At 36.3% G+C, this 26,830-nt stretch overlaps 1 protein-coding gene across 2 annotated transcripts in view; it reads right to left on the bottom strand.

Annotated features, from left to right (window-relative positions):
* Nucleotides 1–26,830, bottom strand: part of KIFAP3 (kinesin associated protein 3) — a 174,113-nt gene that overhangs the window by 113,367 nt on the left and 33,916 nt on the right. For both annotated transcript variants that reach the window (XM_045452967.1, XM_045452968.1), the window contains 3 exons: nucleotides 20,691–20,790; nucleotides 19,518–19,642; nucleotides 17,491–17,589 (listed from right to left, as the gene is read on the bottom strand). In XM_045452967.1, the coding sequence (XP_045308923.1) occupies nucleotides 17,491–17,589; nucleotides 19,518–19,642; nucleotides 20,691–20,790 (324 nt within the window). The remainder of the gene's footprint in view (nucleotides 1–17,490; nucleotides 17,590–19,517; nucleotides 19,643–20,690; nucleotides 20,791–26,830) is intronic.

The following is a 26,830-nucleotide window of genomic DNA, read 5'->3' as shown; positions in this document are numbered from 1 at the left end:
GACAAGTGGTCTGAAAAACAGAACAGCCAAAACACAATAGCAGAGCACATGTATCACATACCAGAGACACTCCCTGAAGTGCCAGGCCCTGGGCACTACATGCCCTCTTCATTATAAGGCCATTATTTTCAGGAACAGAGGAACAGAGGAACTGGCTTTTCTAATATACAGAAGAAGGCAGAGGCTTAGACAAAATGCCAAAATGGAGGACTTATCCCAAATGAAAGAACAAGACAAGGTCACAGCAAAACAGATATAAGTAACATGCCTGATGGAGAATTTAAAGCAATGATTATAAGGATATTCACTGAGCTTGAGAAAAGAATGGAAAATATCAGTGAAACCCTTACAACAGACATAAAAGAGTTAAAAAGAATTAATCAGAGACAAAGAATGCAATAAACAAGACTGGAAACAGGCTTGATGCACTGAAGAGCAGGCTGGAAGAAGCAGAGGAATGAATTAATGACCTAAGACAAAATAATGGAAAATAATGAAGCAGAAGAAAAGAGAGAAAGAATTATGCAACACAAGAATAGACTAGGGAACTCAGTGACCCCATCAAACATACTAACATTTGTATTAAAGCATCCCAGAAGAAGAGAGAGAAAAGGGGGCAGAAAATTTATTTGAAGAAGTAATAGCAGAAACCTTCCTTAATCTGGGGGAAGGAAACAGTCATCTAGATTCAGGAGGCACAAAGAACTCCTATCAAAATCAACAAAAGCAGACCCAACACCAAGACATATTAAAATTAAATATATAAAATACAGTGATAAAAGAAAAAAATCTTAAAAGCAGTAAGGCAAAAGAAGTCCTTACTTTACAAGAGAAGAGCCATCAGGGTAGCTAGAGATTTCTCAACAAAACTTAAGAGCTAGAAGGGAGTGGCATGATTTCTCAACAAAACAAAAGCTAGAAGGGAGTGGCATGATATATTCAAAGTGCAAATAGGAAAAACATGCATCCAAGAATACTCTATCCAGCCAGGCTATCATTCAGAATATAAGGAGAGATAAAGAATTTCCCAGCCAAACAAGAACTAAAAGAGATCAGGATCACTAAACAAGCCCTGCAAGAAACATTAAAAGGGATTCTTTGAGTGCAAAGGAGAAACCAAAAGTGAGAAATACAAGAAAGGATCACAAAAAATCTCCAGAAACAATGACAAAACAAGTAATAAAATGGCAATAAATACATATCAATTATTACTTTGAATACAAATGGACGAAATGCTTCAATCAAAAGACACAAAGTATAAGAATGGATATATCTATATACCGCCAATAAAAGACTCATTTTAGACCTAACAACACCTCCAGATTGAAAGTTGAGGGGATGGAGAAAAATTTATCATGCAAATGGATGTCAAAAGGCCAGAGTAGCAATACTTATATTGGACAAACGACTTTAAAATAAAGACTGGAGGATCGGGGCCAACATGGTGGAGAAGTAGGAGGATCCACAAGTCCCACGTCTCTCTTTGAACACCAGAGCCTGGGAGGAAAAGAAACTGAAACTATTAGGAAGAAAATGGGAAAGCTGGAAAAAAGATAGGTGGGTAACTGCGAACTGGGGGAGATAAAAAAAAAAAGGCCACGTGGGCACGGAGGGGAGGGACCCCCTTCTGCAGAGAAACAAAGGGAAGAGAAAGAGCGGCTAGGGAAGTGCAGGACTGTAACTGGACAGGAGAAACACCTTGGACTGAGGCTGAGAGGGGTCCCATCTCTAACTGCTGGGCTTTCTTCAGACTGAGGCCTGGCTCCCTGTTCACGCACCTGGGGAGGAGGGGAGCCAGCCCTGGGTGCAGTGGTAGATCAGAGGCTCAGTCTGCAGCTGGAGAAAGTGGTTCCCTCCCTGGAAGGCTGCGTGACAGCACAGAACCTGCCTGCTTCCGCCACCCCTGGAGCAGTGGCTGAGCTGAGGGCTCAGTCTGCAGGAGGATAAGGCGGCCGTTTCCCTGGAGTGCTTTGGTAAAAGACAAAGGCTGCCTGCATCCGCCACCAGGGGGCTCGTGGTGAGGGCAACAGCTCTCAGTCCGCAATAGAAGTCGGTCTTCCCTGAAGCACAGTGGCACAGAACAAGCCAGCCAGGCGACTTTGAATCCTAGCCAAGCACAGGGTCAGGGGAGTTGGTGGAGTGAGAAGGACTGCCCTGTCTGCGCCCCAGGGCACGGTGAGGACGACTCAAATGGAATCTACCCGGTCTGGCTCTGTGGAGAAGAGACTGGGAGATCACCATATCCCCTCCCCCCCCACACCTCCGCACCAAACCACCACCACCACCACCACCACAGTGGGGCCTCAGGGATCACTCCTGGGGCCCATAGTGGAGGTGGGTTCAGAATACGCCAAACCCCGCCCCCTTGCAGTGGATAACTGTGTAACCACCTGAGCAGCACAGACACTGTGGACAGCTCCTCCCAACAAGTGATGCAGCACTGCCTGGATTAACTCTAAGTCAATTCTGGATATATAGATATATTCTACCTGCCCCCCCCCCCCCCCCACACCATTTCTCCTCCTTATCTCTTCCTTCCCCTAGGCTGGTTACTCTGGTTATTGGTCTGTCTAATCAAGCCATATAGTTTCTCTGTCTGGGTAATTTTATCTCGTCTTGTTTTCCCTGCCTCCTTTATTTTCCTTTCTCTCTCTCTGGGTTAAGCCTTTTAGTCTCTCTGCCTAATCGACATGAATTCCCCACCCTGCCCCTGTCATTTCTCTCCTTGTATATGCTCTTCCATCAGCACCGCCTTCACCCTCTTCTCTACTTGTAGTCAGTGTTTTGGTTTTAGTCTTTAGCGTTTTGTTTTTGTTTGTGTTATTTGTGTGTTTGCATGATTCTGTCTCCTGTTTGTCTATATGTTTTCCTTTACAGGACTACTCCAAGGAACAAATCAAAGCACACCTGGTGGAGGGTACAAAATATTACTATGAGTAGGATAATAAAATAACCAAAGTCACAACAACAGAGACCAAGTAACAATTCCCAAAAAAACATTTCCTGAAGGGCCAGGCCCTGGACAGTGTATGACCCTCCTTTAATACAGCAGTGCTCGCAGGTGTAGAGCATACAAGCTTTTTTTTTTTTTTTTTTTTTTTTAAATTTTTTTTTCAACGTTTATTTATTTTTGGGACAGAGAGAGACAGAGCATGAACGGGGGAGGGGCAGAGAGAGAGGGAGACACAGAATCGGAAACAGGCTCCAGACTCTGAGCCATCAGCCCAGAGCCCGACGCGGGGCTCGAACTCACGGACCGCGAGATCGTGACCTGGCTGAAGTCGGACGCTTAACCGACTGCGCCACCCAGGCGCCCCCATACAAGCTTTTTAAAATGCATAAGGGACAGAAAACTAACCAAAATGACAAAACGGAAGAATTCTCCTCAAAAGAAGCTCCAGGAAGTAGCGACACCTAATGAATTGATCAAAACCGATTTAAGCAATATAATGGAACAAGAATTTAGAATAATAGTCATAAAATTAATCCCTGGGCTTGAAAAAAGCATAGAGGTCAGCAGAGAATCTATTGCTACAGAGATCAAGGGACTAAAAAATACTCATGATTAATTTAAAAATGCTATAAATGAGGTGCAAAATAAAATGGAGGTGGCCATAGCATGGATTGAAGAGGCAGAGGAGAGAATAGGTGAATTAGAAGATAAAAATATGGAAAAAGAGGAAGCTGAGAAAAAGAGAGATAAAAAAAATCCAGGAGTATGAGGGGAGAATTAAGAGAACTAAGTGATGCAATCAAACAGAACAATACCCATATCATAGGATTTCCAGAAGAAGAAGAGAAAGAAAGGGGCTGAAGGTGTACTTGAACAAATCATAGCTGAGAACTTCCCTGATCTGGGGAAGGAAACAGGCATTGAAATCCAAGAGACACAGAGAACCCCCTTCAGACATAACCTGAATCGATCTTCTGCATGACATATCATAGTCAAATTGGCAAAATACAAGGATACAGAGAGAATTCTGAAAGCAGCTAGGGATAAATGGGCCCTAACATACAAAGGTAGACACATACAGGTAGTAGCAGACCTATCCACTGAAACTTGGCAGGCCAGAAAGGAATGGCAGGAAATCTTCAATGTGATGAACAGAAAAAATATGCAGCCAAGAATCCTTTATCCAGCAAGTCTGTCATTCAGAATAGAAGGAGAGATTAAAGGTTTTCCCAAACAAACAAAAACTGAAGGAATACATCACCATTAAACCAGCCTTACAAGAGCTCCTAAGGGGGATTCTGTGAGTGAAATGTTGCAAGGCCCACAAAGCACCAGAGACATCACTACAAGCATGAAACCTAGACATCACAATGACTCTAAACCCCTATCTTTCAATAACAACACTGAATGTAAATGGACTAAATGCTCCAACCAAAAGACATAGGGTATCAGAATGGATAAAAAAACCCAGGACCCATCTATTTGCTGTCTACAAGAAACTCATTTTAGACCTAAGGACACCTTCAGATTGAAAGTGAGGGAATGGAGAACTATCTATCATGCTACTGGAAGTCAAAAGAAAGCTGGAGTAGCCATACTTATATCAGACAAACTAGACTTTAAATTAGAGGCTGTAAAAAGAGATGAAGAAGGACATTATATAATAATTACAGGGTCTATCCATCAGGAGGAGCTAACAATTATAAATGTCTATATGCCCAAATGTCTTTGCGGGAGCCCCCAAATATATAAAACAATTAATCACAAACATAAGCAATCTTATTGATAAGAATGTGGTAACTGCAGGGGACTTTAATACTCCACTTACAACAATGGATAGAACATCTAGACAGAGAAATAAATAAAGAAACAAGGACCCTAAATGATATAGTGGATCAAATGTACTTGACAGATATATTTAGAACTCTGCATCCCAAAGCAACAGAATAGACTTTCTTCTAGAGTGCACATGGAACATTCTCCAAGATAGATCACATACTGGGTCACAAAACAGCCCTTCGTAAGTATAAAAGAACTGAGATCATATCATGCACACTTTCAGACCACAACGCTATGAAACTTGAAATCAACCACAGGAAAAAGTCTGGAAAATCTCCAAAAGCATGGAGGTTAAAGAACACCCTACTAAAGAATGAATAGGTTAACCAGGCAATTAGAGAAGAAATTAAAAAATATATGGAAACAAACAAAAATGAAAATACAACAATCCAAACGCTTTGGGATGCAGAGAAGGCAGTCCTGAGAGGAAAATACATTGCAATCCAGGCCTATCTCAAGAAACAAGAAAAATCCCAAATACAAAATCTAACAGCACACCTAAAGGAAATAGAAGAACAGCAAAGATACCCCAAACCCAGCAGAAGAAGAGAAATAATAAATATCAGAGTAGAAATAAACAATATAGAATCTAAAAAAAATGTAGAGCAGATCAATGAAACCAAGAGTTGGTTTTTTGGAAAAATAAACAAACTTGATAAACCTCTAGCCAGGCTTCTCAAAATAAAAGGGAAAGGACCCAAATAGATAAAATCATGAATGAAAATGGAATTATTACAACCAATCCTTCAGAAATACAAGCAATTATCAGGGAATACTATGAAAAATTATATGCCAACAAAATAGACAACCTAGAAGAAATGGACAAATTCCTAAGCACCCACACACTTCCAAAACTCAAACAGGAAGAAATAGAAAATTTGAACAGACCCATAACCAGTGAAGAAATTGAATCAGTTATCAAAAATCTCCCAACAAATAAGAGTCCAGGACCAGATGGCTTCCCTGGGAAATTCTACCAGACATTTAAAGCAAAGATAATAACTATCCTTCTCAAGCTATTCCAAAAAATAAAAAAGGGAAGGAAAACTTCCAGACTCATTCTATGAAGCCAGCATTACTTTGATTCCCAAAACAGAGACCCAGCAAAAAAAGAGAACTACAGGCTAATATTCCTGATGAATATGGACGCAAAAATTCTCAACAAGATACTAGCAAATTGAATTCAACAGCATGTAAAAAGAATTATTCACCATGATCAAGTGGGAGGCATCACAATCCCAGACTTTAGCCTCTACTACAAAGCTGTACTCATGAAGACAGCATGGTATTGGCATAAAAACAGACACATAGACCAATGGAATAGAATAGAGACTCCAGAATTGGTCCCACAAAAGCATGGCCAACTAATCTTTGACAAAGCAGGCAAGAATATCCAATGGAAAAAAGACAGTCTCTTTAACAAATGGTGCTGGGAGAACTGGACAGCAACACGCAGAAGAATGAAACTAGACCACTTTCTTACACCATTCACAAAAATTAACTCAAAATGGATAAAGGACCTAAATGTGAGACAGGAAACCATCAAAACCCTAAAAGAGAAAGCAGGAAAAAACCTCTCTGACCTCAGCCGTAGCAATTTCTTACTTGACACATCCCCAAAGGCAAGGGAATTAAAAGCAAAAATGAACTACTGGGACCTTATGAAGACAAAAAGCTTCTGCACAGCAAAGGAAACAACCAACAAAACTAAAAGGCAACCAACGGAATGGGAAAAGATCTTTGCAAATGACATATCTGACAAAGGGCTAGTATCCAAAATCTATAAAGAGCTCACCAAACTCCACACCCAAAAAACAAATAATCCAGTGAAGAAATGGGCAGAAAACATGAATAGACACTTCTCTAAAGAAGACATCCGGATGGCCAACAGGCACATGAAAAGATGCTCAATGTTGCTCCTTATCAGGGAAATACAAATCAAAACCACATTCAGATACCACCTCACGCCACTCAGAGTGCTTAAAATGAACAAATCAGGAAACTATAGATGCTGGCAAGGATATGGAGAAATGGGAACCCTCTTGCACTGTTGGTAGGAATGCAAACAGGTGCAGCCGCTCTGGAAAACAGTGTGGAGGTTCCTCAAAAAATTAAAAAAAGATCTACCCTATGACCCAGCAATAGCACTGCTAGGAATTTACCCAAGGGATACAGGAGTGCTGATGCATAGGGGCCCTTGTACCCCAATGTTTATAGCAGCACTCTCAACAATAGCCAAATTGTGGAAAGAGCCTAAATGTCCATCAACTGATGAATGGATAAAGAAGTCGTGGTTTATATATACAATAGAGTACTACTTGGCAAGAGAAAGAATGAAATATGGCCCTTTGTAGCAACGTGGATGGAACTGGAGAGTGTTATGCTAAGTGACATAAGCCATACAGAGAAAGACAGATACCATATGTTTTCACTCTTATGTGGATCCTGAGAAACTTAACAGAAGACCATGGGGGAGGGGAAGGGGAAAAAAAAGTTACAGAGAGGGAAGCAGGCAAACCATAAGAATAAGTTTTTATTCTCTTAAAACTGAGAATAAACTGAGGGTTGATGGGGGGTGGGAGGGAGGGGAAAGTGGGTGATGGGCATTGAGGAGGGCACCTGTTGGGATGAGCACTGCGTGTTGTATGGAAACCAATTTGACAATAAATTTCATATTTAAAAAAAAAGAATCAATTGGCAATACAGAAATAAATGTGCTACTTACTGACATACTTAATAACAAGATATAGATGCTTATCTGATAATTGCCATAATTTTCTAAATACTAAGGAACATAAATGGTAATTCAAGGTATCTACATCAACTATGATGTGATATGAAAATTTCTGACGTTTCTACCGGCAATGAAGTTACAAGTCCTATTAATCTTATGGGGATCTGTAGCCTGAACTCATAATAAAAGACTCAATTTCAGTTAGTGATTAGAAAAATTTTTAAAAAAGTAAAAAATGGACAGAAAACATGAGTAATTTTTCCAAAGAAGACATCCAAATAACCAACAGACACATGAAAAGATGCTCAACATCACACCTTATGAGGGAAATACAAATCAAAATTACACTGAGGGGCACCTGAGTGGCTCAGTCGGTTGAGTATCCAACTTTGGCTCAGTTTGTGATCTCGGCTCTCGAGTTCTAGTCCCGCATCAGGCTCTCTGCTGTCAGCGCAGAGCCCACTTTAGATCCTCTATCCTCCCTCTCTCTGCCCCGCCCCTGCTCACTCTCTGTCTCAAAATAAACACACTTAAAAGAATTACACTGAGATATCACCTTGCACCTATCAGAATGGTTAAAATAAAAAAACACAAGAAACAACAGGTATTGACAAGGATGTGGAGAAAGGGTAACCCTCTTGCACTGTTGGTGGAAATGCAAACTGGTGCAGCCACTCTGGAAAACAGTATGGAGGTTCCTCAAAAAGTTGAAAATAAAAACTGCCCCATGATCCAGCAACTGCACTATCCAAAGAATACAAAAATACTAATTCAAAGGGATACATGCCCCCTGATGTTTATAGCAGCATTATCTACAATAACCAAATTATGGAAACACCCCAAGTGTTCACTGACTGATGAATGGGTAAGGATGATGTGGTATAGATATACCATGGAATATTACTCAGCCATAAAAAAGAATGAAATATTGCCATTGGCAATGACATGGATAGAGCTGCAGAATATAATGTTAAGCATAATATAGAAAGATGAATACCATATGATTTCACTCATGTAAGATTTAAGAAACAGAACAAATGATCAAAGGGAAAAGAAAGAGGGAGAGACAAACCAAGAAACAGACTCTTAACTACAGAGAACAAACTGATGGTTACCAGAGGGGAGGTGGATAGAGGGACAGGTTAAATAGGTAGATGTGGGGATAGGTTAAATAATGCACTTGTTGTGATGAGCACCAGGTGATGTATGGAGGTGCTGAATCACTGTTACATAACTGAAATAATAATACACTGTATGATAACTTGAATTTGCATAAAAACTTAAAAAAAGTATTTTCTCTAATGACAATGGGATTACATTCAAAATTAGTAATACAAAGGTCTCTGAGAAATCCCCAAATATTTGGAAACAAAATAACTCCTTTCTAAACAACCTATGAGTCAAAGAAGAAATAAAAAGGGGAATTAAAAGGTATTTTGAACTGAATAAAAATGAGAATAAAAACAGGACATACTAAAATCTGTGGGATAGTTCTAAAACAGTGCTTAAAGAGAAACTTATAGCCCTACACACCTTTAGTATAGAAGATCTTGAATAAATGATCCCACTTCCACCTTAAGAAACTACAAAAAGAATAGCAAACTGAACCCAAAATAAGTTCAGAAAAGGAAATAATAAAAATCTGAACAGAAATCAATGAAATAAAAAATATACACGTAAAGAAAATCAATGAAACCAAAAGTTGGTTCTTTGAGATTAAAAAATGATAATCTTCCAACTTGAAAGATTAGGAGTAAAAAAAAAAGACATAACATCAATTTCTGCATTGAGAGAGGTTATATCACTATAGATTCTATAGGTATTAATAAGATGATAAGGGAATAATAATATAAAACAACCTGAAAGGTAGAAATTCCTTTAAAGATTCAAGCTACCAGAGCTCATTCAAGAAGAAAAAGAGAATGTGAACAGTACTTATTAAAGAAATTGAATTTGCAACTTAAAATTTTCCCATAAAGAAAATTCAAGAGCTCAAATGGCTTTACTGGAGTATCTTACCCAACCTTTAAAGAATTGATAGCAATTCTGCACATACTCTCCTAGAAAGTTAAACAGGATGGAATAAATCCCAACTCAACCTATGAAGCCAGCATTTCATGAAATTTTTACAACAAAAGAAAACAACACACAAATATCCCTTGTGAATATAGAAGCAAAAATTCTAGGGGCACCTGGGTGGCTCAGTTAGTTAAAACATCCAACTCTTGATCTCGGCTCAGGTCATCATCTCATGGTTCATGAGTTCGAGCCCCACATCAGGCTCTGCACTGACAGTGCAGAGCCTGCTTAGGATTCTGTATGTCCTTCTCTGTGTCCCTCCCCTGCTACTTGTACCTCATTTGCTCTCTGTCAAAATAAAAATAAATAAACTTAAAAAAAAAAGAAGCAAAAATTCTAAACAAAATTTTAGTAAATTTAATCCACTGATATATAAAAAGGATAATACAAGTGAATTTTAATACAGGAGTCCAAGGTTGATATAGCATTTGAAAAATCAATCAATGCAATTAATGACAAGGAAACTAAATGATAAGAAGTTTCCTGATTTGAAAAGATAAAACTATTTTTATTTATAGATAACATAATCATCTACATAGAAAATATAATGGAATCTTTAAAAAAAGTTACAAGTAATTAATAAATGAATTTACCAAGGCTATGCAATACGGAACCAATATACAAAAACCAATTATATTTATATATACTAGCAACAAATAATCAAAACTTGAGATTTTTAAAAAAAGAGTATATAGAATGGCAAGAAAAATATGAAATGTGCTTAGGGGTAAATCTGACAAAAGATATGAAAAACCTGAAAACAATAAAATACCACTATGACATATTAAAGAAGATCTAAATAAATGTAGAGACAAATCCTTGTGTCAAAAGACTCATATTGTTAAGATTCTTCTTATTAATCTTCCCAAATTAATATATATATTCAATGCTGTCTGAATCAATATCCCAGATTTTTTTTTTGGTAGAAATGAATACACTGCTTATAAAGTAATATGAAAATGCAAAATACCTAGATAGCAAAAACACCTTTGGGGAAAAGAAAAACATTGGGAGGCCTAATACTACTTCATTTTAATATTTTCTATAAAGCCACAATACTGAAGATACTGTGCTGTTGGTATCAAGATCTATAAAAAGGATGGGCAGCACAAAGTAGAATCTAGAAATGAGAATGCACATACATGGATAAAAAAGATTTTCACAAAAAGAGAAAAAAATCCAAAAGATAAAGGATAAAAGGATAGTGTTTTCAACAAATAATGCTTGAATAATTGTATATGTATAAGCAAAAAGAATAAAGAACTTTGATCCATTCCTCACTCCACATACAAAACTTAACTCAAAATATATTTTAGACTTAACTATAAAAACCTAAGACATAAAAACTTGTAAAAGAAAACATAGAATAAAATCTTAGCAGTTAGAAAAGAATTCCTTAGATACAATACCAAAATTGTAAATCAGAAAATATGAAATCAATTGTACTACATAAAAATTAAAAATTCTCGGGGCACCTGGGTGGCTCAGTCAGTTAAGCATCTGACTTCAGCTCAGGTCATCATCTCACGGTTTGTGAGTTTGAGCCCCGCGTCGGGCTTTGTGCTGACAGCTCAGAGTCTGAAGCATGCTTTGGATTCTGTGTATGTCTCTCTCTCTGCCCCTCCCCTGCTTGTGCTTTCTCTCTCTTTCTCTCTCTCTCTCTCTCTCTAAAACAAATAAACATCAAAAACATTTTTTTAATTAAAAATTCTTATCTCCAAAAAATGCTCTTAGGAGAATAAAAAGATAAGCCAAAAACTGGGAGAGAATGCCTGCAAATTATAAGTCTGATAAAGGCTTGTATCCAATGCAAATAAAGAACTCTCAAAATTCAATGAGAGCAATCCAATAAAAAAATTAAACAAAAGATTTAACAGATGATATAACAGAAGATACAAAATGACAGATAAACACACGAAGAGATGTTTAATACAATTAGTTGCTATGCAAATTAAGACACAATATACCACTGCATACATTTTTAAATGGCTAAAATTAACGAAATTGACCACATCGACTGTTGGTGAGGATGTGAAACAAATGGAACCCTGATGTACTGATTATGAGAAGATAAAATAGTACAATCATGCATAAAACCATTTCACAATTTCTTAGAAAGATAAACATACACCTATGATCCCAGCATTCCATCACAAAGTATTTTACCTTAGGAAAAGAAAGCAAATGTCCATGTGAATACTTGCACATGAATGTCCACAGCGATGTTATTTGTAATTGAAAAAAAAAAAAAAACTGGAAACATTCCACTAGCCCTTAATGAATGAAAGGCCATCCTAATAATAAAAAGAAACGAACTATGCATATAAGATGGATGAATCTCTAATTATGCTGTAAATGTGTATTCTTGGGCCTGCATGGTATTGTCACAGGTAATGCAAGTGCACAGGGCATTGGAAATGAAGATGCACAGCAGGAGGAGCTAACCTAAAGCTTGTGTATTAAGAAAAACAATCTATATATCACTGGAGTCCCAGAATGAAAAGAAAAAGAAAGGGACAGAAAATTTACTTAAAGAAATAATAGCTGAGAATGTCCCAAATCTGGGGAGACATATGTACATCATGATATAATTCACCCCAAAATTTCAATCATGGAGAATAATGTTCTATAAGATACATTATAATATGTAGAATACATTAGAACGTGTAGAATGATGTTCTACAAGATACATTATAACAAAATCATTTAAAATCAAAGACAAAGAGAGAATTTTAAAAGCAGGAAGAGAAAACAAATTATTTCCTACAAGGGAATTCCCATAAGACTATAAGCAGATTTCTCAGCAGAAACCTTACAGCCCAGGAGTTAAGTGGAATGATATATTCAAAGGGCTGAAAGAAAAAAAAAATGCCAACCAAATATACTTTACACAACAAAGTTGTCCTTCAAAAATAAAAGCAAAATACTTTCCCAAATAAACTAAAGCTGAGGGAGTTCATCACCACTAGACCTGTCTTACAAGAAATGCTAAAGGAATTCTATAAGCAGAAATCAAAGGATGCTAATCAGTAACATGATATATGAGAGGGCACATACCATAAGCTCAAAGTGAAGGGATGGAAAAAGATATTCCATGTAAAAGGAAACCAAAAGATAGAAACAAAAAAATTGTAGCTATACTTGTATCAGACAAAACAGACTTAAAAACTATAACAGGAGACAAAGAAAGTCATTTTTAATGGTAAAGGGGTCAATTCATGAAGTGGATATAACAATTGTAAATATATATGCCCCCAATAGTGATGCACCTAAATATATTAAGCAAATACTAACAGATCTGAAGGGAGTAAGAGACATCTATATAATAACATTACAGGACTTCAATACCACACTTTTAACAATGGATATATAATTCAGACAGAAATAAATAAGGAAGCAGACATAAACTAGACTTTAGAACAAATGGTCCTAAGCGACATAAATGGAACATCCCATTCAACAACAGCAGAGAACACATTCTTCTCAAGTGCACGTGGAACAGTCCCTAGAATAGATCAAATGTTAGGTCACAAAACAGTCTTAGCAAATTTTACAAAGTTGCTATTATACCAAGTATCTTTTTCAACCATCATGTCTTAAAACTAGAAATCAATAACCAAAGGAAAGCTGGAAGATTCACAAATATGTGGAAATTAAACAACACACTCTAGAATAACCAATGGGTCAAAGGTGAAATCAAAAGGGAAATCAAATAATATCCTGAAACTAACCAAAATGAAACATACCATAACAAAACTTAAAGTATGCAGCAAAAGCAGTGCCAAGAGAAATGTGTATTAAGAAAAAAGAAAGAAAAAAGAAGAAAAATCTCAAATGAGTAACCTAACCTTGCACCTCAAGGAATTAGAAAAAGAATGAAGCCTAAAGTAGCTGGATGAGGGAAATCACAAAGATCAGAGCAAAAATAAATGAAATGGAGAATAGAAAAACAATAGAAAAGATCAGCAAAACTAAGAGTTGGGTTTTTAAGAAGATAAACAAAGCTGACAAACTTTTAATTGACTTACAAAGGAAAAAAAAGGATTGAAATAAAGATGGAAACGAAAGTGAAGACATTACAACGAATACAATAGCAATATAGAGGATCTTAAGAGATTAACATAAACAATTACAAGCCATTTGGATATCCTAGAATAAAGGATACATTTCCAGAAACATACAACCTATCAAGACTGAATCATAAAGGAGAAAATCTGAACAGACCAATAATGAGTTGATTAAGTCAGCAATCAAAAACCTTGCAAAAAGAAAAGCCCAGGACCAGAAGGCTACATGGACAACTACCAAACATTTTTTTTTTTTTTTTTTTTTTTTTAAATTTTTTTTTTTCAACGTTTATTTATTTTTGGGACAGAGAGAGACAGAGCATGAACGGGGGAGGGTCAGAGAGAGAGAGAGGGAGACACAGAATCGGAAACAGGCTCCAGGCTCTGAGCCATCATGAGCCATCAGCCCAGAGCCTGACGCGGGGCTCGAACTCACGGACCGTGAGATCGTGACCTGGCTGAAGTCGGACGCTTAACCGACTGCGCCACCCAGGCGCCCCACAACTACCAAACATTTAAAGAATTAATGCCAATCCATCTCAAACTCTTCCAAAAACCTGAAGAGTTACCCTGATAAGGGTACTTATCTAAGTATCTAAATATCCTTATCTAAGCCAGATAAGGACACTACAAGGAAAACAAAACACCAAAAAAACTATAGACAAATATCCCTGAGGAACAGAGATGTAAAAATTCTCAATAAAATACTAGCAAACTGAAGGCATAGCACATTAAAAGGATTACCATGACTAAGTGGGATAAATCCCACGGATAAATGCACGGATAGTTCAGCATACACAAATCAAAAAATACAATCACGTTAACACAAAAAAGGATGAAAATCACATGGTCATCTCAATAGATACAGAAAAAGCAGTTGACAGAATTCAACATCTTTTCATGATAAAACTCTTAGGAACAGAAAGTAATTAATATAACAAAGGCCACATATGAAAATCCCACTAACTATCATATTCTGGAAGTTTTTACTGTAAGATTCACAATAAGCTCATCTTGACACTTTTATTCAATATAGTCCTGGAAAAACTATCCAAAGCATTTAGGCAAGAAAAAGAAATAAAAGGTATACAAATTGAAAAGGAAGACATGAAATTGTCTCTGTTTGCTGAAGACACAATCTTGTACAGAAAATCTTTTAAGCCTATACCAAAAAACTGTTAGAGCTAATAAATGAATTCAATAAGGTTTCAGGATAAAAAAAAAATCAATACACAAAAATCCTATACACTAACAACCATCTGAAAGGAAATGAAAGTCTCATTTACAATAGCATCAAAATCAATAAAATACTTAGAAATAAATTTAACCAAAGAAGTGAACAATGTATACACTGAAAACTATAATAGACACTGATGAAAAAAACCGAAGACACAAATACACGTAAAGATGTACTGTGTTCAAGGATCAGGTGAGTTACTATCATTAAAATGTCCATACTACTCAAAGACATCTATAGAGCCATGTCCTCTCTACCAAAATTCCAATGTCATTTTTCACAAAAATGGAGAAAAAAAAGTACCAAACTTTGTATGGAAGTACAAATGATTCAAAATACCTAAAGTAATTTTGAAAAAGTTTAAAACTGGAGGCATCATACTTTCTGGTTTTAAAATATGTTACAAAGCAAAGGCCATCAAACAGTAAGGTATTTGCATAAAAACAGACATATAGATCAATGAAGAGAGCTCAAAACAAATCTCCATATAAGGGTCAACTAATATTTGATAAGGGAGCCAAGAATACTCAATAGGGGAAAGGACAGTTTCTTCAATAAAATTGTGCTGGGAAAACTGAATATTCACATACAAAAAAAGAAAGAAAGAAAGAAAGAAATGGTACCCCTAACACCACTCACAAAAATTAACTGGACTACAAAGGAAAAAAAAAGAGGACTGAAATAAAATTAGGATTAAGGACTTGAAACTGTAGAACTCCTAAAAGAAAATATAGGGAAAAAGCTCCTTGACATCCATCTTGGCAATGACTTTTTGGAAATGACACCAAAATCACAAGAAACAAAAGCAATTATCAAGTGGGACTACATCAAATTAAAACCTTCCACCCAGCAAAAAAAAAAAAAAAAAAAAAAAAAAAAAAAAAATCAACAAAATTAAAAGACAACCTACAGAATGGGAGAAAATACCTGCAAATCATCTACTTGATAAGGGGTTAATATCCAAAAGGTTTAAGAAACTCATACAACTCACTAGCCAAAAAAAAAAAAAAAATCTAATTTAAAAATGGGCAAAAGATCTGAATAGACATTTTTCCAAAGAAGAGCTACAAATGACCAATAGGTAAATGAAAAGGTGCTCAACATCACTAATTATGAGGGAAATTCAAATCCATATCACAATGACAGATCACTTCATACCTTGTCAGAATGGTTATTATTAAAAAGACAAGAGATAAATGCTGGCAAGGATGTGGAGAAAAGGGAACCCTAGTGCACTGTTCGTAGGGCTATAAAGTGGTGCAGCCACTATGGAAAATATGGAGGTTCCTCAAAAATATAAAAATAAAACTACCATATAATCCAGCAATACCATTCTGGGTATATATCCAAAGGAAGTAAAATCAAGAGATATATGCATTCCCATGTTCACTGAAGCATTCTTCACAACAGGTAAGACAGGGAAGCAACTGAAGTGTCCATTGATGGATGAATGGATAAAGAAGATGTGGCTGGCACGCGCGCGCGCGCACACACACACACACACACACACACGCCCTGAAATATCATTCATCCATAAAAAAAGGAGGATACTCTGCCATTTGCAACAACATAGATGGACCCTGAGGGTATTATACTAAGTGAAGTCAGACAGAAGAAGACAAATATTGTATGTTCTCACTTACATGTAGAATCTAAAAATACTGGACTCATAAAAACAGAGAACAGATTGAAGCTTGACAGAGGCCGTGTTGTGGGGAAAATGGGAAGACCTTGGTCAACAAAAGATGAATAGTTCCAGGAATATAATGTACACCATGGTGTCTATAGTTAACAATACTGTATTGTATACTTGAATGTTACTATGAGAATAGATCTTAAATGTTCTCATCATAACCACAACAACAAAATGGTAATTATGTGAGGTGAAGGACACGTTAGCTAACCTTATTGTGGCAAACATTTTGCAATATATGTGTGTACCAAATCATCACATTGTATACCTTAAACTTAACACAGTGTTATATGTCAATTATATTTCAATAAGGCTGGAAAAAAATCAATAGTCAACTACAAAGCAGGGGTGGAATGCATACTTAAAAGCCCCACATCATTCTCACTAACCTTCTTAAGACTATATCTTATCAATGACTGTGAATCCAGACTACTGAATTGTTAGACCTCTCAATAAACCTCAGAAAGAGACTATTTTTTATTAATTAAAGAGAAATATTTTGAAAATTTGTATATCAATTTCCTAGGAAAGCAACAAAGTTACTAAATAAGATGTTAGTATTATTATAACTAATATTAGTTAATATTAGTGTTTGAGAGACTAGATTCTTATTGAAAAGGACAAGTACTGGATTACAAATCCTCTCTGAATAAATGAATTATAAGTGTATATACATTTAAGAGCTGAATAGGGTCTTTTGGTGAAAAAATAATGGAACGAAACTTAAAACATTACCCATGCTAAAAACAAAAGAATTTGTAGCATATGAAAATGTACAGATTTTTCAATTATTATGATATTAGCTTTGCTGATGTGACAAAAAAAATTGAACAAAATTAATGTCGAGTCAGCACTTTGTTGTGTTTCTCTTTGCTTAGGAAATCATACCTCGTAAGAGCTGTTCCTGTTTTACCACAAGCCCCTGGTATTTTTTAAAGGTTTTTTCATAATCTTTTCTCAAGGTCTGGTTTTCAGGGTCTTCATCAAGTAAGCAACTTAAGTTAAGGATCATCCATATTCACTGAAGCAAAGAAAATCTACTGAAAAATATTATGAAGGACAGTACTATTACATTTTATGTGCAGTGTTAGCCAGTTATTTTCTCTAACCAGTAGTTTGAAACTAAAATGTTTGTCTCTGTACAATAATTGTGTTAGAACTTCTTAACCAAGTGTTCAAGGATGTTCTTAGAGATCTTGGATGAACACATGTTTGGGTATCATCAAATACTTGAATGCCCAGAAATTTTATGCAAATGTCTTATGTACGTGCACAGGTCCCTAAATTTCAACAGATTAACAAGTGGGTTAACGAACCAAATTTTGATATGTCTTATAATCCATGACATGTTACAATTTAATTGAAGCATTTTTTTCCATTCTTAGTGGTTCATAAATAATAGTGCATCTTACAATCAATGGTATCTAATATTTACAGGAATACGATATATACTAAGATATCAGTTCCTGTCACCCAACAATCACAAAGTACAAATTACTGATGGTTAAAAGTTCCATTAGTGGTTCTCTCCATACCCCTTCTATTTAAGGAATTTTGGGAATATTCAGGAGACTTGTGACTCCAGAAATGATCTGAAGTCTCCAGGATTATTGAGCTGTCACACAGTTTAAGTCAACACCAATCTAGATGTCAGAAGTACAGAGCAACAGAAAATTTCTAAATGTGGAAAGACCCTAATTAGGAAAAGTCAAAGCCTGTGTGTGTGAGAGAGTGTATTTTTAGAGTGTCTTAGGGATTCCATGAAGGAGAGGTAAGAAACATATGATATTCTTCACAATAGGAATAATACTTTTACTTTTTAAAAGAGACCAATAGGGGCGCCTGGGTGGCGCAGTCGGTTCAGCGTCCGACTTCAGCCGGGTCACGATCTCGCGGTCTGTGAGTTCGAGCCCCGCGTCAGGCTCTGGGCTGATGGCTCAGAGCCTGGATCCTGTTTCCGATTCTGTGTCTCCCTCTCTCTCTGCCCCTCCCCCGTTCATGCTCTGTCTCTCTCTGTCCCAAAAATAAATAAACGCTGGAAAAAAAAAAAAATTTAAAAATTTAAAAGAGACCAATAAAAATTGGGTTCAAAGGAAAATTACCAGCATGGCTTGCTGAATAAGCCATATGAATAAGCTAGGGCCTTCAATCTAGGAAAAACTAAGCTGTAGAGGCAATACGATAAATATCTTCAAATATAAGAAAAGTGATGTTTAAGAGACTTCATCCTTATTCTATATGGTTTTAGTATGCAAGACTGGATTCAAGGGATAGAAGTTACTGACAAGTGGATTTTAGTACACTAAGCAAAAGAACACTATAATAAATAGAACGTCAAACTACACAATGAACTAAATCAATAAGCAGTGACGTTGAAGATACTAAATAACCGATTTGTAAGGGAGGCTGCAGAAGATTCCTGTGCTGAAAGATAGGTTAAAATAGGTCATTTTTAAAGATTCCTTTCATAGGTTCCATCATTCTGCAGGCCTCTCAAATTTGCATGTATTAAAAGACTTTTTGTGCTTAATTAGTAAAATAGAATTTAAAACTATGTTCACCAAATTCATACCCATTCCAATCAAAGTCCCCTTATTACATAGACAGAATTACATAAACAACAGCAGTGAGCCACACTTCAGCTGACCAAAGGATCTCAGTCTCCACTTGGAGACTCACAGTTCAATGATTAGACCACTATTATCTGCTTCTTCTAGCTTATCAACCAAAGTTTTAAAGAGATAAAAAAGTATATGTCAAACTATATTCACTCTGATAGTTTCAATATTCATCTTAACCTTCAACACTCTTTCATTTTTCCAAATAACGTGAATCGCAAGAAAAAACAAAACTATCCCACCTACCCAAAGCTCAGAGCAACAACACTGGGGTGAAAAGCCATTCTAAAAGGATATCAGCTTTCTTCTTTTTAGAGAGTTCTTCTTGCCAAAGCTCATGTCTTTTTAACTCATGATCAATGATATTCATACATAAAGCTCCAATTTTATAGTGAGTGATAAGTCCATGGAACTGAGAAAAGCTTTAAAAAAGAGATTTTAGTATGTATTTAAAGCAATACAATTTGTAGAATCAGGAAATTTGTTTTGGGTAAACACTTGTCAATGTAGAAAATAAATTTGATATATTTATTTCAATAAACGAAAACGCCCACAGTATATTAGAAAGACATGAAATTATGAGATTACTTTAAATATATGCTGTAAATATAATTTTTAAAAAAACCCTTCCCTGAAATTAAATTATTTTTAAGTTAGAAATGAAATAAAACACATTTTTTGTAATTAATGACCATTTTAACTATTCAGACACTCTCAAAATAAACTTTCGGACTACTGTATAACAGAACTAATAATGTAACAATACTAATACTGAATAAAATTGATACCAGAGAATAGACCAGCAAAGTTATCAGTAATCAGGTTTTTACATATGTTTCCTACACAATTCATTCATACAAGTATTTATTCGATAAATAGTTATTTGCTAATGCTGGCACATTTTTGGAATAGATGCAAGTAATTTTCTGGGAAATTGGCTAGAAACCTTTCACACTATCTCAATAAACATCTTTCTAAAGTATATATGTATAAATAGCATATATGGATACATAACAGTTATATATATGCGTGTACATATAATGTATAACAATAACATTACTGGCACTTACTCTGGGTTAGGCTTTATTCTAAAAACCATCCCCAAACAGTGTTACTATGACTATCCAGTTGACAGCTGAGGAAACTAAAGCACAGAGAAGTAATATAATCAAGAACACAGAGGTAGTACACAGCAGTACTTGGATTCAAATCCATTTCCAGAGTCCATACTCTTACATTCTAAACCATTTTACTGTTCTACTTTGTGTGTATATACATGTACATGCATGGGTTAGGACAGACTGAATGAAAGAACAGAGAGGACAGAAAATGGGAAAGAGAGTAAGAGTTCAGAGGCAAATAATGGGCAGACACACAGGAAGACTGGGCAAACCAGTAATCTACAATCCAAACTAATGACAGAGAAACAGAGATAGACTTCTATTTTTATTTCCTAATTTTTATACTTACCTGGAAAAGCAGAAAAAGATGTAAATTATGTTTGTAGCTAACTCAACACTTTGTTTCCAGTCTTCTCTCAGGACTCTTGCTAATGCACCCAGGGCAGTTTCTAAAGAAAAAAGGAACATATAAAAATGATCATTCGCCTTGCCTGTGGTATAAAGGGTGATTGGTTTTAAATGTCTACTTATTAATAAATAACAAAGCTCAGATAGAACTGGGTCAAAAAAGGAGGGTGGTTCTTTCCAACACAGAAAGCTGTTTTTAAAACTGAAATATAACTTTTACTTAAAGACCTATAACATACAACTTTAAGCCTGTAGCTATAAACAGAAAAGTAAAATCTGATTTAGATAAAGTAACATATTAAGTATATTATGGGTGACAAAATAATAAAAAGACCATTTATTTCTTGATTTGCATTTCCACTTGTAATATGGCTACTGCAGTGCCATTTTGCTTGTTTTTTAACATCTGACTTAATGTGTTTGTGAAGAAGGAAAAAAACTAGAATAAGCCTAAAAAATAATGAGTTTACCAGGTTAACACTAGCTTCATTAAGCAAATTAATAACCAAATAAAGTTTATACACACAAAAATAAATCTATTTTAATACGTTAAATTAATTCCAACAAACGTAAATAAAACAAAAAATCTTCCACAAAAGTAGTTTTAGGGTAGAATAAACATCTTCACTAGATTTTTATCTTGAGAAAGGTAAAAATTAATGAATTGATTAATGAGAACTACCATATGCTAAGTAAACATAAAGTAATGAGACCAGTTTCAAATTAGAACTGTTATGTGGCTTACCAATTCTTAAAATATTAAAACATTACACAAAGTATCTGCCTGTTATATAAATATCATAATTCAACTTTCTATAATAGGTACTCAGGATCTACAGTACTTCATGGACTGCATTATTATTTACTATAGTAATGAAAGTGTTCAATTTATTTGTGCTTTTTGACCACTCATTATGAAACAAGTATTATTAATCTACTTAATGAAGAATTTTTCAAACTAAAAAACATCCATCCTATATTTTCTTTTTTTTTAAATTTTTTTAAATGTTTATTTACTTCTGAGAGAGACAGAGACAGAACATGAGCATGAGCAGGGAAGGGGCAGAGACAGACGGAGACACAGAATTCAAAGCAGGTTCCAGGCTCTGAGCTGTGGGCACAAAGCCTGATGCGGGGCTTGAACTCAAGAGCCATGAGATCATGACCTGAGCTGAAGTCGGATGCTTAACCGACTGAGCTACCCAGGCACTCCAATCCTATATTTTCATAATGTTATTCATATTCACAATGCAGAGCACTGGTATACCATATGCTTTGAACAAAACTATTTGTTCAAAGTAATGAGTAGGCAATATACATTAACATGTAAAGTTTCCACAAAGCCCTACTTAATAAAGCATTTGGTAACTTTGTTTAATTCAGTATTACTAAAGGCATTTTATCACTATAATCAGAGGAAACAGTATTTCTTAGAATATACATCTGACCCTTGAACACACTTATTTGATTTGGATTTTTTTCAATAAATATGTATTTCATATTATGATTGAAAAATAAGGTAGAAGTCGCCCAGTGACTCAGAAGGGAAGGCAAAGGAAAGATGCAGAGAAGCCTGGAATAGCAGGGCTCTTGCCTGCTCCTGACATTCCTCACCCCATTTACTATCTGTGGGGAAGCTAGGTTCACTGAGGTCTTGAACTGGGAGGTGCAAAGGAACCAGCTCTGGGGAAAGAGTCTTGCTGAAGTGGTGGAGCATGGCCAGTCACTGGCCAGAATTGGCCAAGGATCACAGAATAACCTGCCTTCCACCCTCACCCCCTCCCAGGGTAACAGGTCCAAAACATTAGGGACAAGAACACCAAGCAGGAGCCTGAGACTTAAGAGTGGACAGCAATGATGGTGCTGTCCGTGGTGCTGAAAGCTCTCCAAAGTGAGGAACCAATACCTCCAGGGACAGGCAGCTCACCACCTCCCAGCATCTCCTGTAAGCAGAAGCTGCGTTAGAACCTCATAAAGGGGTTCTGATGGAGCTCGCAACCTAGAGAGACAGGTAAAGGTGCTCTGCCTTCTCTCAGGTTCCATGTGTAAAAAGATTTCCCACTTTCCTGAGTACAGGAGCAAGGAACAAGTGTCACTCTAGGATTCAGCTTTGTTAACTTGGGGTTGGACAAGTAGAGGTGTTGCCCTGTTCTATTACTGTACATAGATAAGTTTCTGAAGAGTCAAAAAATACATGTGTATTTTTGACTGGGGTGGGGGGGCTGGCATGCCTAAACCACCACTCCCTCCACTGTTCAGGGGTTAATTGTACTTTGGAAAATGATGTACTATAACGTCATGAATTTAGGCATAGGGCTAGTGATTTATTTTTCAAATTTTATTTCAATTTTCTCCTTTAGTATAGAATAGAAAAATGTCTCAATAAAAATACAGCTTATAGGAATTGTATGTAGGTTATAAAGAAATAGCCAAAAGAAAATTATGAAGTCTAATGAAGGTCAAAATATAACCCCAAATTAATCTATAACTTAAATGCAGTCATAATTAAAATTTCATTATAATTTTTTAGAGCATATGGTAAAGTGATCTCAAAATAATATATAAGAAAACATGTAAGACCAACAACACCTATTTTAAAAAAATCAATAAATCAGAACGTTTCTCTTACCAATTCTAAAACTCTAGTCAAAATATAAAACAAAACATAACAAACAGTGTGGTACTAGCATGGAAATTATCAAATAGATCAATGGAAAAGAAAAGAAAGCATTAAAACATATCAATGAATGTATCAGAACAAGACATGGCACAAAATAAGCTTTCAAGTATATAATGAATAAAAGAATTGAAGGCATATAACAGAAAAGGCCATTTAAAATCTTTGGGGAGGGGCGCCTGGGTGGCGCAGTCGGTTAAGCGTCCGACTTCAGCCAGGTCACGATCTCGCGGTCCGTGAGTTCGAGCCCCGCGTCGGGCTCTGGGCTGATGGCTCAGAGCCTGGAGCCTGTTTCCGATTCTGTGTCTCCCTCTCTCTCTGCCCCTCCCCCGTTCATGCTCTGTCTCTCTCTGTCCCAAAAATAAATAAATGTTAAAATCTTTGGGGAAAGAAGGAGTACTCATTAACTAGATTGGAATAACTGGCTATTGAATATGCAAAAAATTTATATCTCTACCTCCTACTTACAACAAAAATGAGGGGCACCTGGGATGGCTCAGTCAGCTAAGCATTTGACTCTTGACTCCAGCTCAGGGCATGATCTCATGGTTCCTAATTTTAAGTCCTGCATCGGGCTCTGTCTAGCCTGACAGCATGGAGTCTGCTTGGGATTTTCTTTCTCTCTCTCTCTCTCTCTCTGCCCTTCTCCTCTCACACTTTCAATCTCTCTCTCAAAATAAATAAATAAACTTAAGAAAAGTAAATTCCAGGGGCAAGGATTTCTGAAACAACCAAAGTAAGGACCTCCAAAAATCCACTCCTCCATAAGTGAATGAGAACACTGGTAAAAATGGTCAGAATCAACCTTTTTAGAACCCTGGAACTACATTTTGCAACAATAAGAAATACGGCTGAACCTTAGTAGAACCAGTAAACTCTGTGGTATTTCCACTTGCCATAAGTACATCCCCTCTGTGCAACTTTGCAGAAGCCTTGAAAATCAACAGCATCACAAATATAGTATCTATGAAAAACAAAAGCAGAGCAGCAACTGGAGGGGGCAGAATAATTTGGCACTCCTGAAAACCCCCACTCCAGTGAACTGTCACTATCTGACATATCTGGATATTTGCTGCATTTCCAGGGTTTGCATTTATCTGACTTGACTCAGAAATTGCTTTGTACAGCCTTATACCCAGGGCATTTGTTGAAAACCACTGGTGGCAACATTGCAACTGCATGCAGCAGCCTTGTCAGCTGGGGTTAACAAGAGGTTGACAAAAAAACTTGAAAAAGGAAAAACTGGGAAATGAGAGATTCACAAGGTCTTTGAAAAGCTCCAATATATTCCTGAGAATCTAGAAGGTCATGCACATGTGCAGGAATGTGTTGATACCAGGAAAAGACGTAAGGAGGACCTCATCTCTCATCTCTGGCCAACCCTGAGGCATTGTACAAGCAGGAATTAAAGACTAAGGCCTTGGGGATGCCTGGCCGACTCAGTTGGTAGAGTATGCAACTCTTGATCTCAGGGTCATGAGTTTGAGCCCCACTTTGGGTGTATAGATTACTTAAACAAATTTAAAAAATAAAAAATAAATAAAGGCTAACTTAGCCTTGTACACTACCTGCTTAAACACTGAAGACATGCTCCAATACACACATACACAGTCACTTAGCAAAGGCTGGGACACTTAGGGCCAGGCATTTAAAAAAATCTCTATCCTGGGCACCTGGGTGGCTCAGCTGGTTGAGTGTCTGACTTTGGCTCACATGATCCCACGGTCCATGGGTTTGAGCCCCAGGTCGGGCTCTGTGCTGATAGCTCAGGGCCTGGAACCTGCTTCAGATTTTGTGTCTCCCTCTCTCTCCACCCCTCCCCCACTTGTGTTCTCTTTCTCTCTCTCTCTCTCTCTCAAAAATAAACATTAAAAAAAATTAAAGTAAAATAAAAAATCTCCATCCGATCATTAGTTACCACTAAACTACCTGAGCTAGAAGCTTCAGTGGCTGCACAAAGATCACAGACTTTTCAGAATTCATCTAAGAAACTCACTAAACAAACAGCAAAAATAACAAGCTCTGGAGAGAGTAGAATATTATCATAACAACAATAAAAACTACAAGACATGCAAGAAAACAGGACGTGATGTCTCATATTCAGGAAACACAGCATTCAATAGAAATTGTCCATGAGGAAGCACAAATGTTGAACTTATATGACTAAATAAGCTATTGTAAATATATCCAGTGAATTAAAGGAAACCGTATCTAAAGATTTAAAGACAAGTATGGGAAGGTACGAGAATGATGCCTCACCAAATGATATCAATAAGGAGATACAAATGACAAAGTATGAACCAAATAGAAATTCTGGAGTTAACAAAGTACAATAGATATCTGAAATGAAAAACTCACTAGAAGGACTTCACAGCAGATGTGAACTAGAAAAAGAAAGTATCAGCAAATTAAAAGGCAGGTCAATTATGATTATTCAGTCTGAGGAACTGAAAGAAAAAATAATGAAAAGCAAGTAGAGCCTCAAAGACCTATGGGACACCACCAAACATATTAACATGGAATTCCCAAAAGGAAAGGAGAGAAAAAGGAGATACTTGAATGTTTAACAAAATAATGCCCCAAACTTCCAAAGTTTGATGAAAAACATTAATCTGCAGATCCAAGGAGTTTCACAAACTCCAAGAAAACACACTAAAAGATGTAAACACCTAAATACATCATAGTCAAACTGGCAAAAGCCAAATGCAAAGAAAATGTTACAAGTAGCAAGAAGGCAGCTCAAGAGTTACACAGGATCCTTAATGAGATTAACATCCAATTTCGTATCAGAAACCATGGAGACATGAAGACAGTGGATAACATTGTAAAAGTGCTAAAATAAAAAGACTGCCAAACAAGAATTCAACATCTAGCAAAACTATGCACACAAACACCAAGGAGAAATTAAGTCATTCCTATTCCTAGGCAAACAAAAATTTAGAGAATTTGCTGATAGTAAACATTCCCCATAAGAAATACTAAAGGGAATCCTTCAAGCTTAAATGAAAAACTAGTAGAGAGGAATGTAAATCCACACAAAGAAATAAAGAGCACTGGTAAAGGTAATTATATAAATAAAATGACAGCTTAAAATTATTTCTGATTGCAGTCTTTTCTTCTATTTAACTAAAAAATTCACACATCAATAAATTCTGTGCTGACAGGCAGGTAATGTGTAATGATGTAATTTGCATTACTATAATAGTACAAAGAAGTGGGGAAGGAATAGAGAGGTAAGTCAGAACACGGTTTTTGCATGCTGCTAAAATTAAATATTGGAACCCTACTATTAATTTGAACTAAATTATTTTAATAGAAGATAGTAACTGTAATCCTAGGGCAAACACTCAGAAAATAATTCAGGAAAACACAGTAAAAGAACAACAAAAGGATTAAAATGGTAT

The sequence above is a fragment of the Leopardus geoffroyi genome, chromosome C3 (assembly GCF_018350155.1).
Source record: "Leopardus geoffroyi isolate Oge1 chromosome C3, O.geoffroyi_Oge1_pat1.0, whole genome shotgun sequence".
In the NCBI taxonomy this organism is placed as follows: domain Eukaryota; kingdom Metazoa; phylum Chordata; class Mammalia; order Carnivora; family Felidae; genus Leopardus; species Leopardus geoffroyi.
The sequence above is the reverse complement of the archived record's forward strand: the minus strand, read 5'-3'. Positions and strand labels throughout refer to the sequence as shown.